At 37.2% G+C, this 16,604-nt stretch overlaps 1 protein-coding gene across 3 annotated transcripts in view; it reads left to right on the forward strand.

Moving 5' to 3' along the window:
- DNAJB6 (DnaJ heat shock protein family (Hsp40) member B6) overlaps window positions 1-16,604 on the forward strand; it is a 63,312-nt gene that overhangs the window by 15,762 nt on the left and 30,946 nt on the right. For all 3 annotated transcript variants that reach the window (XM_059818263.1, XM_059818262.1, XM_059818261.1), the window contains exons 6-8: window positions 11,082-11,213; window positions 12,092-12,233; window positions 14,473-14,543. In XM_059818263.1, the coding sequence (XP_059674246.1) occupies window positions 11,082-11,213; window positions 12,092-12,233; window positions 14,473-14,543 (345 nt within the window). The remainder of the gene's footprint in view (window positions 1-11,081; window positions 11,214-12,091; window positions 12,234-14,472; window positions 14,544-16,604) is intronic.

The raw sequence follows: 16,604 nt of genomic DNA on the forward strand, positions 1-16,604 counted from the left end.
GTTCAGTATTTACTTAGAGAAAGTAAAAAATCTCGTATTGAAAACTGCAAGAAGTGTACTTGAAAAACAAAGCTCTCTTCCTATTCAGTGCCTTGATACTGATTAATCTCTATAATAATGTATGCAGATGTTTAATATTTTTAAAGGCAATTTTTTGTCTTTGGCAGCATTAAGGGACTAATTCAGCTCAAATTTTAATTGTATCTTTCTCTAGTTTGCTATTCAGGGATCATCAATTGTTGGATGACTGTAATGAAGGATTAGAAAAGAGGTTGAAGGCCTAGAGGTTGAATTCAGTAGAATGTTAGTTGATGAATTAGATGAGTAGCTAGAGGAAGAATCTCGTAGAGGATAAGTAGCAAAACTTGAGCAATTGGGTCCAGTGGGAAATCAGCAGAAGTAGTAAAGGACAGATTGGAGGAAGCATCTAGCAAAATACCAATGAGTGAAACAGGAGCTGAACTGGGAAGATGCAACTTCTTCACTGTCTGCAGTAGAAGAAGAATCTTAAGGAATATTAGATGAGGATTTCAGTTTAGATCAGTTGAGTGATCTCTGCATTGGTTAGGCCACATCTGGAGTACTGCGTCCAGTTCCGGGCTCCCCAGTACAAGAAACAGAGCTACTGGCTAGAGTCCAGTGAAGGACCACTAAGACAATTGAGGGACTGGAGCTTCTCTCACATGAGGAAAAGGCTGAGAGAATTGCTGGAATTGTTCAGTATAGAGAAAGCTCAGGTTGAGGGTCTCATCAATGTATATGTGAAGGGAGGGTGTAAAGAAGGTGGAGCCAGGCTGTTGTCAGTGCTGCCCAGTGGCAGGACAAGAGACAGTGGGCACAAACGGAAGCACAGGAGGTTCTGCCTGAACTTAAGGTAACGCTTTTCTACTGTGAGGCTGGCTGAGTATTGGAGCAGGTTGCCCAGAGAGGCTGTGGAATCTCCATGTTTGGAGATGCTTAGAAGCCATCTGGACCTGGTCCTGGCCAGCCTGCTCTAGGTGGCCCTGCTTGAGCAGGGGATTGGACCAGATGACCTCTAGAGGTCCCTGCCAACCTCAACCATTTTGTGACTGAGTGGTAGAAAACCTAGAAAAATCTGAGCAAGATGTTGAGTAGGAAGCTAGTGAAGAGGAGCTGGGAGAGAGTGTTTAGCTCTTTTGTTTATTTTTAAATCTAAGATACTTTAAATGAAATAGTTGATTCTCAGTCAAATCTCTTTATATTAGAAGGAAGGCTGTACAACGTAGTGCATAGACCTATCTAGCTTATCAAATGGAGGTACCACTACTGCCAAAGTTTTCCTGGGATATTGCAGCTACTTCAGCCTCTCTTGTAGAGGAATAGTGAGACATCTTACTCTGTGGAAACAGTGGACTTGTCACCAGTGCAGAGGTATGTTGCTGTTGAGGCATGCTTCCAAAAACATTCTCCCCCTGCTTAACACCCATATTTATTAATTTATTCAAAAGCAGGTTATCTACTTCATGTATTGATCACTGTCAGTGTCAGCTTTAAGATATGAATAATGTGGCACAGGCTCCGCTTCTTGCAGAGTAAGGTTCTGGCACAGTCAGCAGTGTTACATATACTCCAGTTGATGAAAACTAATAGTTTCAAAGCTGCGTCCACTTTATGTGGCTAGTTGCAGTGTCACTGACCAGAGTCCTAAAACCTGTCTGTGTTGAGCTTTGGATTCTGAGTAAAAACTCTTGTAATTTTTCTTGTCAGAAGGCTTCAAAGTGAGCACCTCTTATTTTTTTTGAAATTGTTTTTGCTTTAAGATGCTTAAGACATTCTCTAATATGAGAAAGTGTAACTCAAAACAATTTTTCCACAGCTTTCTAAAAAAAGTGTTTGCAACAATCTCTGCATTTACGTGAACGTTTAAGGCAGTACAACATTAAAATATGGGTGCTTTCAGCTGAATGTAGTGCACTTAATGCCAAAAGCAAGCAGTAGAATTGTGTGTATAACATGAATATTTGTATTGGTGAGCTAGAGCCCTTGTAGATTCTGTTATATTGAAACACTGGTGGCACAGCTTCTGTCCTGAAGAATAAGGGAATTTATCTTTGAGAAATGAGGAGTTTTCAACTTGTTGATGAATTTTCTGTGTAACTAGTGACTTTTTAAGGAGCTACTCAGGTTATAACTGGTTTTATAAGCAACTGAATAAGGACTGAGGTCATGCTTTCTAAAAATGTACACTGGTGGAATCAAAGATGAAATTGAATAAATACTTTGAAATGTTTGCACCTTTTATACAGTTTGAAGTGGCATGTAGTGAAGCCCACGGAATGCAGGTGGGACTCTCTGTATCCTCATTGCCATTGAATATGTAAAGAGCAGCATTCAGATGCATAATCCCTGTAAATTTATGGATGTGAAGAATTTCTGAAGTTGTGCTATGAATTGACTGTTAAACTCCACTGAGCTATGTTGCACTGCTATTGCAGTTACAGAAAGTTTTCTTTATAAACAGAGGCGTCTTTATTCATCTGTAGAAAAGAGGAGAACGTATGAAGACTTCTGTGTTGATTTTTAACTGATGAGTCCCTTCAGAGTTTTCAAATAAAAGTTTATAATACTGTTGAAGACATCTCTGAACACTTCCAAATGGAGCAAAGTTAATGTTGTGTTGCACTGGCATTAACTCAGCCAGTCACAATTTCTCTTTACTGATTTTCAGGCAGATTCTTTGTAAAAATAAGGGTGCATGAAGGCTAGTACTTAAAACTTGATCTGATAATATGACAGACGGTTAACTCTCTTAACTTTTGAGACATGAGGGCTCGCTTTTTGTGACACCTGGTTACAGCAGACTCTGCTTTTTCCTAGTGAGCTTATCCAGTGATAGTTTTCCATCTCTTTGACATATAGATGGATGGTAATCCTTACAACAGGAAGAAAAGACAAGAAAAGGTGATGCTTCCTATGCAGTACTACTCTTTGTATTGCAAAGTGCTGCCTTGGAATATCAACATCTGCTTAACTGGTATTCAGCACTCTCGACCATATACTTCCATTCTTTGACTGTCCTTTGACACTAGAACTGACTGTTTACTCTTAATATAGGGATTGATTTCTCATTTCAGTAAGCTTGTTTTGTACTTAAACTATATCCTACTCAATTTATATATTGTGCTTGCCTTGATTTGATTTATTTGTGTTCCGTGTAGTGTTTTGTTAGTATTTTACTAGTGGACTTTTCAAGGATGTTCTGCTGCTGTATTTTAACAGTTCATAGTGAGGGAAGGATCCCAATGTTACCACTCGTAATGGAGGTATATTGATTAATTTAAAGACTGCTGCTTCAAGCATTGTGAGGAACAGAAACTGTTGTGTTCTGGTGTAGGCAAAAATGCTTGACTCTGATTCTGGGCTGTTAAAGAATTGACTTGGTTTTGGTGTAGAGGCTTTTCAGATTCTCACTTCAAGAACAGGTTATATGTTAGAAGGGATTATCAGTGAGGAATTACATTGAAAGATAGAGTGGCTATCACAAGAGCATAACATTACCCAACAGGCAATTTAGTAGTTGAAACAAGTCCTTAAGTAGTTAAGTCATCTTTTATATACATTGAGCTTTGCATACACATCTGGTGATATTTGAGATGGTTTAAGGGTATCTGAGATGCCTGAGTAATTTCTGTATGTGCTAGAAAATACAACTCAGGACCTACAGCAGACCAGTATCCTGCAGCAGCAGTATCTAGAAGCCCGACAGGATATTTCAGGGCATTTCAAACAGCTTTAGATTCCTGTACGTCTAGTTAAATGAATCCCACAAGGAACCGTGCTTTTCTCTGTGGTAGAATGTGTTAATAAATTGCTCCAGATGGATGCCCTCTCTAGACTTCGATGTCCGGGAGAAGTCTGTTTGTGGAGTCTCTTTCAACACAGATTATAATCTTGACAGTTTTGCTATAGTTCCTAAACACTTTAGTATTCTCAGTGTAACTTCTGAGATTATATTTTATAAATGTCTTAAATGTTTTTCTTAGTTTGTGAAGTAGAATTCACAATGTATTTTAATCTAAATTTAATGCCAGATGATGCATATAAACTCTTATACATTCTGTGGAGTTTTCCCTTGAGAATTCTGGTTACCTGGTTAATGTGGTATTTAAAAATCTATGTTCTTGGAAACCAAAGTTAAAATTAAGCTTAACACCTTTATATGGCTAGCTAGATATAAATATTTGTCACAGAGAACATCAACTAGCTAGTTATATGGTATGTGTGGTTCCATCAAACAACAGAATTACTGCAGATTGACTACTGTAATGTCAATTACATAAAACACAGCATGAGCATTCTAGAAAAGTATAGTGAGTTACTTTAAACATCGAGGCTAAAGAGTCTTCACCTGACAAGAAAGAGGAAAATCTATGTGCAGTAATCATTGCAAACTCTATTTTACATGATCTGTGTTTTAGGATGTTATTTAAGAATGGGATAGCTTCATCAATCTTTTTGTCTCAAGGACAGAAAGTTGTCTTGCTGGAGCAAAAGGTTTGCATAAGAGTCAGATCATAGTTTTAATCCATATGTAATCCCATTTCTGACAATTATGATGTTTAGGTGCTCTAATGCAAAATGTATTTGTTAGTCAAATGGGTTCTTAAAACTGAAAATGGAGGTGGCTTTCAATTAAAGCTGTCTTGCACAACATTGTCCTCTTTGTAATTAATCTTTTCGTGGACATAAATTTACAGCTTTTGGTGCAATTTATGAAGTGCTCAGAGATGTGCATGCACATTCATTGCTTTGGTATGAGTGTGCACAGTTGTAATTTGTAAACACCAGTCTTGGATCATAATTATCCACTGAATGGTCCAAATCTCCCTACTTTGAATTTTTCAGAAATAACTTGATAGGTTTGAAGAAGGTTTTGAAATACAGGAATTGTCTCACCCAGAGACAGGAATAGGTAATGCTGTGGCTCCATGGGTAGCTAAACTAATGTATAGCTTCTGCTGCTGAAAGGGAGGAGGCCTTGCTCCAAATTCTCACGTCTGTCTTAAAACTTTAATCTTTGACTAATGTCCCATTAGATACATTGAGAAGCTGTTTCCTAGCACACTGGCCAAAGAGGAAGTTTGTCTCGGGCATCCCAAGCCAGTTCAGATTGTTAGTCCCCAAGAAAATGGTTTTGTTTTGTTTTCTTGGATGGCTAGCTGATTAAATTGGTCAGAGGACAAATGCTGAACATAGCACAAGGACAGCAGGTCATACAGTGGTAGTGGAAGATTCCTCCATTTTCAAGGTGTGGCTGAACATTTGGGCATTAATTTGATAAATATGAAATGCTGATTAGAGTTGGACTTACTGTACTCTAGCATCTTTGTAATTATGGTATAGATGGCATTCAAAGGTAATGTTTTAGGTCTCCTTTTTATAGAAAATTACTAATCCCAGGATCTCTGCTATATATCATTAGAAAGACTTTCAAATGGTTCTGCTGGTAAACTTCCTTAAATAAGTGGGGCAAGCATCTGTTTGATACCTAATTTGTCGAAGTGAGCAATTATAAAAGACCATGCTGAAACACTCTAGGCAGGTGAATCAACAGTGCTTGCAACAGCATCTTAGTGTCTCTTCTAAGTGGCATGAACAGTATGCTTATTTTGTAGTTAAGGAAGGAAAATACTTGCACGCAAATGTGCTTCCAGGTTTCTGTGGCCTGTCCAGTTCTGATGATATGGTTTTTTGTGCCTGAGTACACTCCAGAGCTGTAGCGTGAGGTTCTGTGTGTATTTACTGCAAATCTGCATCTTTGAAACTTTTTTTTTCAAATAGGAGACAAGATGGAAACACCTACTCCAAGAATTCTATTTTATTTTGTGTATTATATATCTATAGCACTTTGCATAAACATATTATTTGGACCCACATTTCAGACTCTTCTGGCATGATCTATAAAGTCACTTTCAGTATGCTTTTGATATAAAGAAAGGATGACAAGCAGGCAGCCTGTACTGTCTTTGCTTACTGAAACACTGCAGACTGTAATACTTAACACCATTGAGTTTGGCTGCCTCCTTACATAGGGGCTGAGCGGCATTTCAACATTATTCTGCTCAGTGCGTTGCAGCTACAGTGTCAACCTCCTGCATCTGCAATAAGGGCATTCAGCTCGCGTATCATGTTCTGGCAGAGGTGATAGCGTGGCTCTGATTGCAAAGAATAAAGGAAAGAAAGTTCCCTGGTTGGGGAAGTAGTCCAGTGAATGTTGACTGAGCATCGATCCTGTTTTTACAGGGTAATGTTCCTTTGCATACTGTCCCTATAAGTTTATCAACATCTCCAGCTGCAGTAGTGCATGCACGGGAGAACATTTGCTGACAGTGCACAATTTATCTCAACACTTTTGATTTTCTGGAGCTGAATGATGGCATTGCGCTGGAACGTGCTCAACACTTTCAACAGGGATAGCATCATTCTACGGCTGAAAGCAGCTTCCTGCGCTGCTTTTGGCCCTTGGGTACTTCTTCCTGCTGTCTTCCTTGTAACCAGCACAGTTGCTTTTACGGTCACACTGTGAACTCTAGCAAAGAACTGATGTGGCTGAACTTCCTTTCATCTGGAGATGCTCTTTTCAGCTGATCAGTTCCTGATCTGGTTCCCCAAGCAGCTGCCAGGGTACAAGTGTCATGGTAGAATTGACTGCCCTAGGAAATGTGGCAGTTTTATTTATACTGTATTGTGATTTTTAGCTAATGCCTTAGATTGATTTAATGAATTTCATGAAGTTTAACTGAATTATGGACTGCTTCAAATGTAGATGTTCTGGGTTTTGCCTCCTTTCCTCCCTTCCCCTATTGTATGGTGCTTTTCTGCCCATTTTCTTTCGGATGCACCAGTCTTGCCAATACTGAGTCAGATTAGCTCATGGACACAACAGAAAGCTAACAATACAAACACTCAGTGTTTTCTTTTGGATCAATGAATTAATGCAACTTGTCGTTTGGTTCCATGATCACAAGGCAGGAAAGGAGAGCAATCACATCTTTTAAGTAGTATTCTGCAATTGGCTTATACTGCTGAAAGGGAGAAAATCCTGTTTCTGTGTTACAGCTGAGGACTCCGGGGGCGGGGGCGTGGATCATGACCTATCTTATTCTGAACTGCAGCGAGATATTTATTATAGTTGTTGTTATTTGACTTGTTCAGAGGTGAAACTGTTTTCCTGTGACTACAGAAAAGCAAGGTAGGGTTCCACAGTTTGCAGTGACCAGGTTTAACGTTTTACCCAGAGGAACAAGACAGTTGCTGCATTTGAATTTACAAGATTTTTCTAAATAAAGTAAATTCTTTTGGAAACATTACCTCTAATGTAATTATTTTCAGATGGGTTTGTTAGTGTGCAATCTTTTGTGTTGCTGGGGTTTTTGTGTTCCAATCTTTGCATTAACTTTTTGGCTTCTGTAACTGCAGTCTTCCTACCTAGTAACAGCAAGAGTCCTGAAGTCCTTCATTTTGTCTCTTTTTTTTGGTAACAGGCTTAAGCCTGTTAAGCATTTGCTTTTTCCCCAAAAAGCTTCATGTCATCTGATGTTATTGATAGATTAGAAGTCTATCTCACTGGCTTCCTTGAAATTTCTCACCTTTTGTTCTCTCTTGATCTTTGTTTTGACAGCACCACAAGTTCTGTGTCAGAAGTGTACTCCAACATTTTTGTTGAAACTGAATCTGATACCCTGTCCTCCCATAAGCTTCTGGTAATACCCAGATTAGAATAAACTGTGGATTTATCTCCAAACAGCGTTTAGTAATACTCTGAGGTGACACTAGTCTAGCATTTCAGTTTTCTGAAGCTCTTCAGTTATATAGTATTTATATAGTATTTTCCCTTTTTAGAAAGGCCTTCACTTGTGGGTTTTCTTTTTTTTACTGCTTAGTTTTGTTGATCTGATATGCTTCTAACATTCAATAAGAAAATTACATGGATTGTAAGCACCAAAATGACTATCATAAGAGGAGTCATTAAAAAAAATCCAACACCCTGATACTGTGATACTCACTGCTTTTGAACCATTTGAAAAAGCCATATATGTGAAAAAGTGCATGGAAAGGTTCTGCTAAATCACAAAAATAGACCTACCGGGCTGAAATGTTATTACTTTGCTGAGTGGTACTATTAATCATCCTGATTTAGGAACTAAAAGCATAAACAGGGTCTGAGTAGTTGTGAGGTTGCTATATTAATGTGTATTTGGTGGTGGATGCAACAAATGATAATGCAGAAGCCTCCTGCTGCCTTCTCTCCTCAGTGTTTTTGGCATTTTTTTCTGTGTGCTGTACCTGAATGGCTGTCAGGATAATAAGGAATATTCCCTCAGGAAAGTCCTACCCATTTTCCTGTCTCTGCATAATCCATCTTGCTGAGCATTCCGCAGTCCACTGCGGAAGTGTGGTTCAAGTATCTTATTTACTGGAGAGAATTACTGGAAGAGCACTGGAGGATTATTAGCAGGACTGCTAACAGAAATCACCTGAGGCTAGAACATTTGCTAATATGGAGTACTGACCTCTTTCTTTGGTGTGTAGGGTTGCCAAAGGCTAATAAGGTATGTCCAAGTCTCAGTTAGGTTTTTGTGTGGCTAGGAGTAGGCAATAATCCATTCAGAAGCTGGGGTGATAGCAGGGATCTCTGGGAGATTCTGTGATCCTCCCTTAAAAACCTTTGCGTTTCTGCTGCTGTTTTGCTGTGGAGGAGAGATTCACTTGCAGAATAGGCTGATATGCTGTGGGGGATTAACTCAAAGCTTACATGGTAGGTTGTTTTGTTTTTATTTGAACTCCAGGTAACAAGAAAAATTGGACTATAAATAGAAAACTTAACAGTGGGAGTAATATAATATAGATCACTTGTACACGTGAGTGAATGACCTTCATAACTAAGTTATGAGTCACTGTAGCGAGAATAAATTGGACTACAAAACAATTAACTGCAGTGGTTTTACTTGCTAGCTGATATGCTAGTCTGACAAAAAAAATTGCCTTTTTTTTAAATGGGTGTATTGCTTGTTTTGGAAATAGTAATTTTGGTGGTAGGTTCCCATATTTCCATGCTCAAGCGTTGGATTAATTTCTGTTGTTTTAAAGGGAATAACAGGTCATCGTTATATTGAAGAAAACTTGTTCTACATGAAAAAAAAAAGCACAAACCAAAAAAATGCCTGAGTAGAAAAAAAAAATCTTACCACTTGCTTGTCTATTGTACGTAAGATAAAAGTTTGGTCCTGCCTTGTTTTAGTCAATAACCATGGAAGCTAGGGGAAGGATAGGGTTAGGTTTTTTGTTGTTGTTCTTGGCATTTTACGTCTTTGCTGATGGGAGTATTGTCAGAACCTCAGTGGCTGCCTTTGTTCAGCATAAATACATTGTGACGTTTCACTTTTCTTAAGTAATTGCACATAAACCAGATGGTAGCTAATATCTTTTTATTATCATATTGATCGCTTTGGTATTGTCACTATTGCATTAACTTGGTGATTTATCATAAATCAGCTTGGATTTTTGTGGGTGTACCAGAGGTGGAATAAATACTGCATTTCTGACCTTTGCTTTGTCAATTTGTAGTTCTGAACAGTTATGCAGTTTTAAGAGTCTTCCCTTGCTTTCATAATTCCATTGCTGCTATCACCAGTTTCTGCATTTTTCAGTTAGAGCTTATTCTGAGCAGTGTTTCAGACTGTTATCTTTCAATGTTGAGTTTTCACTTGTAAAACTTGGTAAAATTGTTGGTACTGTACAACACTTGTTCTGGGAGAGTTGTGATTGATGGAGAGAGTAGTTGAAGTTCCTAAAGCTTTTTGATTTTAATGCAAGTATTATGTTTATTGAGTATCTGTTATATGATTGCAATTTTATATGTTCTTTGTTTTAAGAGCACTAACTAGTAAAAAGCAATTTTCAGATAATTCTAATAATTTTTTTTCAGGAGAATGTGATAAAGTAAATGAGGATTGCTTGTATAGGTGTCTGGTTCCCTCTTCCCCCTGCGCACGCGCTCCCCCCCCCCCCCCTTTTTTTTTTTTGAAAAAGACTATTGTCTTCCTAATGGGGATGGAGTAGCAACTGTTCTGAATGACACAACAGTAGTTGTACTTGAATTTGAAATAGCATTTTATCCATGACCCCTTTTGTCTATTTCTCCCCTCTTCCTCCTGCTTGGTAGGGACCGAATAATGCCTCTTTGGGACGCTGTCTATAAACCTCCAAAATTTACTGCCTAAACGTGCATCAGAATAGGTGTTTGAAGTACCTAATGTGGCAAGTGCAAAAATAAACGCTTTGAACACTTTAGGATTATGAATCATCAATCCCTGGCTGCTGTTTTTATATTTCAATAATTGATATAACCTGTCTGGAAGTTACTTTTCAGAGACCTCATCGTGGTCATCCACAATAAATCTTGAACAAAAATAAACTAGAAAGATCAGAAACCTCTGTGCAATATTTTAAGATTTGTTAAATTCAAGTTCTAAGAGTTCAATTCATCCATAGTGCTACTCCTTATTCTACACCTTGGAAAACCTTAGTCTGACAACAGGGAGTTCTGTAGAACAGCTGAAGGATTTGCCTTATGGTGACTTGGTGTGTAGAGATCATGATTATGCATCTGAAGGAATGTTAAATTTGTCAAATGCTAACTGACTGGACATAGTTCGTTTCAAAGAAATACTGATTTCCTTTTTATCATACCTCCAGTGTATTATGCTGTATAAGCATGTAGTGGAAATAATACTATTTCTGTAGCTCTTGCCACTTCTATTATACTGAAAAATGTAAGTGTTTACATTACGTTTACTGGTTTTTAATACTAAACAGCTAAAATAAGGTAATCAGCTACTTTTTATAATTTTTAGGTCTAAAAGTGAGACAGAATTTAGTCGAGAAGGAGCATAGGAATTTCCTTTTTGGTGGACTGTTCACTTCAGCAGCATCAAATATTTCAAAGGAAGAAACTTATCTGTAACAGGAAATTTTTTTTTTAATGAAGAATCCCTAATGATTAAATACAGAATCACTCAGTAATTTTGACCTCTTAAATGTTGTCTTCTGTTTTGTAGAAGACCCTTTTGAGGACTTCTTCGGGGGCAGACGGGGTCCAAGGGGAAGCAGAAGCAGAGGTGGTGGATCATTTTTCTCTGCCTTTAGTGGATTCCCTGCTTTTGGAAGTGGTTTTTCTTCATTTGACACAGGTAAATACCACAACACTTAACAAGGAATGCAGTTTTGGTTCACAAAGGATCTCAATATAATAAGCTGATAAATACTTGTTTTAAAAGTTGCCTTTTTCATTCAGGAAATTCTGAGGTGTTTTTTTTTTAAATTAAGGAGCTCTCTGTAAAGTCTGAATGTAAATAAAGCTATAGTTAAAATATTTGGTCTACCTGAAAGTTTATGAAGAGTAAATGGACCTCTGAGAGGTAGATCTTTTTGTGTTCTTAATTTTGGTGCTACAGTTTCTTTATAGCTTTAGAATTGGTTTTGTTCTGTTTGGTTTTAGGTGTTGGGTGTGTGATGGCTTTTATTTAAGGTCCTGAAATTACACTGGAAAAATATGTGCCTAAAACCCGTGGGACTACTTAGTATCTCAGAGGTTGCCGAGATTTGCTGGTAGTTAGCATCCTTTCAAGTGTTAAGATTCTGGCTATTAGCTGGGATGTTAGTGATGCAAAACTTGTTGTCTGCTAACTCAGAGCATCCCAACATCTACATTAAAGCAAAAAATCAGATTCATTAGTTACTAGCTTTACCCTGAGTGGAAAGAATGATATAATGGTTGAGTTCAGCAGACAGGCTTGAATGCCTTTTCTTCAGGGGAGGAGGTGATGAATGTTTTGTGGACTATGCTGTGCATTTGGCATTTGAACTATGGGTCCATATGGGAGAAATTGATGGGGCTGGAACCATGTTTTTATTCTCACGCTGGTGTTTAATGCCATCTAGTCACTGATGCTGTGTTGATGCAACCAAGGGCATCCTGAAGCTAGGATGTAGTCTGAGTGGATGATAAATTTGGATCCCACAGTCATGCAAAAATACGTTTTCAGTCAAATACCTTCTTTCCCAATAGGTTTTACTTCGTTTGGTTCATTGGGACATGGAGGCCTTACTTCGTTCTCCTCTACGTCATTTGGTGGCAGTGGGATGGGTAACTTCAAATCAGTATCAACCTCAACTAAAATAGTTAATGGCAGAAAAATTACTACAAAGAGGTAAGTGATACAAATATGTATGTATGAAACTATATGTAGAGACATACATAGCTATAAATGCATGGATATAAATATACTATGTATACACACATAAATATAGTGAAACATGTACGTGTATGTATTTTTACTTTTGCTGTTGTGGTCATCACATTACTTGCATTTCTCCGAATGCTTAAAAAAATTTTGAAAAGTTTAGTGAGTTCTCTGACTGTTCTTCACATTGCTGAGTTTACTTAAAGCTGTAGCATGTGAAAGTGGGGAAGATGGTGTTTTTGCCTATACTCTTGGTAGTCGAGGAGGGTTCAGATGTGTAAGACATGCTTTTCAGAACTGCCCTGATGAAAAATGAAGGTTGCAACTTGTTTGCTGTTTGAAAGGGACTTAGCAGTGGAGCTCTTCCAGGCCTTCAGAATCTGCTGTGTAGTGATGCATCTTTTATTATGGTCCTTGACTACTGTCTGCCAAGTCAGCTTGAGCTTCTGGAAGGGAAAAATGCGCTTGGTTTCTGTTGATTGTGAAGCTTTTAATTGGGGATTGGGAGGACTTTGAATTTTGCAGACATCATGAAATATGAAATAGCTTTCCCTCCCATCTGCTCTAGTTTGCTTTCCTAGGCAGTGTTTGAGTGAAGTTTTTGTGTTTTTTTTAAAAAAAAAAAAAAGGTAATTTTCTTTTACCTGTTCAGTGAAATAAGCAACTGAAACCTGCTTTGGAGAAAACTTTTCCTGTTTGTTGGGAAGTGAATTTTCAAGTACTATACACAGCATACCTTCTCACTGTTTCATGCTTGTGATGGGAAAATCACTGCATTTGGGAAACCCAAATATTAGTTAGCTATAGAGTAACCTACATAGAATATTATATTCAGTACTCCTATAACTTACTGATCAAGTAGTTAAATGTGGTTTCAGTACTTAATAAAAATTTAGGGAAAAGCAGTTTAGGGAAAACGAATTTTTTTGTTTGGTAACTTGTGTGCCATACTTCAAAGCGCAAGGTTCTTCTGTATCCTGTTGTACTGGAGGGATCCTGTCATCCTGACCACTTAAATGCAGCCTTTGTCATCACACGCTGATGTGGTCATGGTATTTTTTCTGTGAGTGTATTCCAGAAAAATCTGAAAACTGCTCACTTTTGAGGCAATTGTACCAGGTGAGAGAGACCCAAAAAAGTGTTTATGTAAAAGAAGATAAGGCACCATGTTTGTTTTAATATTAAAAAATAGGCTAAATCAGGTATGCTGCTGTCATATCTTTTGTTATCATGTTTAGAAAGGGGAGGGAGAGGCAAGAAATGAGGTTAGCCACATCTAGGAAGACAACATTTACTCTCTCCAGGAAGTCCTGTTACTTTATAGAATGTCTGCCTACAAGGTAGCTAAGTCTAAAGAAGATTCATATCCCAGCATACCGAAGAAAAATCTTCTGTGTAATACTTCGCTTCAGGCAAGAAGCTGTTGCCTCGGTTTTTAATATGGATGTATTCTCTTCAATAAGTGATCTCCAGAAAAATTTGTATTCATCCATGTGGTTTCCTTATTTGAATCGTGAGGGGGGAATTCCCAGATATTTAATTTATGCCTAAATTTTAACTGTACTAAAAATAATTTAAACATTCTTTATCTTCCCATTTCTAAAACAAACAAAAAAAAGCCCAGACCCACAGAGCTCTTTAATCTATCCTTCCAGTCACAGGTACTTAAAGTTTGCAACATACATGCTGGTCATAGACTTAGTATACAGTACATCTCTAAATGAATTGCTCTGATCAAATTAAACGTGGATTAAAGAGTCTTGCGTGCCCTACATAATGCAAAATTGTGATTGGATCTAGAATATTATGCATTTAACAAATGGGTAGGTAGTAAGTGCAGAGTCGAGATTGTACACTTGATCTGTCAAAAGACATTTAGTTCTAGACAATAGTGTGTAGTGTCAGTACAACTGTGACAATGAATGAGGGGACAGCTGTAACTGTGAACTCTACAAATGGAAGGATTCAAACTTCCAGAAAGCAATTTTCCTGATACAAATAAGCAATATCAGTGGGGGAATGCAAATGGTTACTCGTTACAGCTTTTGCTCTGTTAAATACAAAAGCTTGCCAACTACAGTTGCATTAAGCAGGCGGTACTCCATTATAGTTCATTATCTAAAAACCTAGGTCCGGTGTGTGTGTGTGTCTGTGTTCAGACTGCTTACAGTGCTTTAAAACAGGTAACTGTGTTTTTGTCCTACAGAATTGTTGAGAATGGACAAGAGAGAGTAGAAGTTGAAGAAGATGGCCAGTTAAGGTCGCTAACAATAAATGGTAAGGAGCAGCTGCTACGCTTGGATAACAAGTAATTCAACGCACGCATTTAACAGAAATTTTAAGCTATAACAGCCACCATTTGAGGATTGACAGGAACATTTTTTGAAGATTTCAAACGAACTCAACTTTCTGTATATCCGTACTTAAGTAGTATAAATAGCTCACCGAAGCTCGTATTTGTCATAGACTTTTGAGTTAATTGTTGGGACCACATCAATTGGACCATTTTTTGTCCTTAAAATTGTTGTAAATTTCTGTATGCACTTTTCTTTTTATTATATATGATCAAGGTGAACCATGATCCTTCAGTAGTGCTAGGGCGAGATGTACACTAACACTAGCATGAATCTTGCTTTTTCCAATTTGAAATGTGAACCAATTAGTAGTTTAAGTCTGCTGTGAAGTTAACATTTCCAGGATAACCTTTTTAATAATTTCAACTTTTTTTTAAATGTTTAGTAGTGAACAATGTTAATACATTTCTAGTAATGCATTTCTGGTTTAAATAAATTAAGGATGTTTTCTAGTTGTGCATGAATGCAGACAACTTAGTAAGTTTTGACAAATGTTTAAATGTGTAATGTAAGCAAAAGGTAAACAAAAGTGAAGCCAGTAAGCTGAGTCTTTTGTCACTTGCTAAGAAAAAAAAATTCAAAATGAATAAATGCTGATGTTTGTGGTGCATTCTTTCATGAATGGCATTTGTAACCTTCTTGTGTCTGTGTGTGATTTGGGCAACTTGGGAAAACAGTGCTTTTTTTTTTTTCTACCACCTTTTTCTTCAATCTTAAGGATGAGGGCCTTTTTTCTTTGCAGATGTTTTCTTCAGTGTGACTGAAAACATGATATTTAATTTCTCTTCTAAACCTGTATTTGAAGCACCTATTTTTAAGAAGCATTCAGAGGCTGACTCTCTAACTCCATCTTTTGCCCTAGTACATAATTTTTGGTCTAGGCCTAAAGTAACTCTCTCTGTTTAAAAATGAAAAATGAAAATTTTCTAAAGTTTGCTTCAAAAAATGTTCTGTAGTAAACATAAATACACAGGAAAACATTAATAATTAAAAGGCTTTCTGAAAGATAAGATTTTTTTTGCTTATTTTGAGAACAAACGTAATTTCTTTGAAGATTTGTACAAAATTATTAGCGTTAAAATATCTCACTCCTATTTTTAGTCATCAACCAAAAATCAAAAGATGGATGAAAGCCTTTTGTTAAATTAATGGAGCGAAGCAAAGTGTTAATTTGTAGCCAGATTTTCAAAGTTTTGTGAAAGAGGACTTGATTTCTGCATGTCATAGGGAAAGCATGCAAATAACTATTGGCATATGTTAACACGTGTCAGGGTAATTTCATGCATAAATCATGGATGTGCAGTTTTTATCTGTGCACCAGCTTTGAACATCTGGCCTTCATGAAATTCTTTAGGGTGGCTTAGTTTTTTAAAAAAAAAAGTATGGTGTTTTCAAATGATCACTCAATGCCTTCTTGCTGAACACCATCTGCTTTGTACTAACAAATGCGTTGATTATTAAATATATTGAAAAAATCTGCTGTTGTTTATCATGCAGGAAAACCAATTCAACTTAACCCAAACCAACAATGTAACAAACTGCTACAACAGAATTCATATTTGCAGCAAAGCTAGTGTATCTTATATTTGTCCCTCTGCCATTGATGCTAATTTCATGGAACCAAACAAAGTAACAGGTAGAAGAAGAAATAAATACATACTTTGGTTTTGGGACTACAGAAGTTATGTACCTTTTCAAGTTCTTTGCAGAGTTCATGTTACTTCAGTGTTGTGTTTTTGGTGTAGAAGCACAAACTCAGTTTAGAACTAAACAGTGTTTTCTTGTTAATGCTGTTTTTTTCCTTCCCCATGTATATTCCTTCTTGATACAGATAACTAAACAGACAATTTATTTCAAAATCTGGCTTTGTTGTGATGTCTTGAGTTATTAAAAATGTTAATTTATATTTATAGGACACAGTGTGCTCCTTTAAGTTATGTAAACTGTAAAAAGTGCTTCAAAACTGGTTAACCAAGTCAAATAA

The sequence above is a fragment of the Gavia stellata genome, chromosome 6 (assembly GCF_030936135.1).
Source record: "Gavia stellata isolate bGavSte3 chromosome 6, bGavSte3.hap2, whole genome shotgun sequence".
Taxonomy (NCBI): domain Eukaryota; kingdom Metazoa; phylum Chordata; class Aves; order Gaviiformes; family Gaviidae; genus Gavia; species Gavia stellata.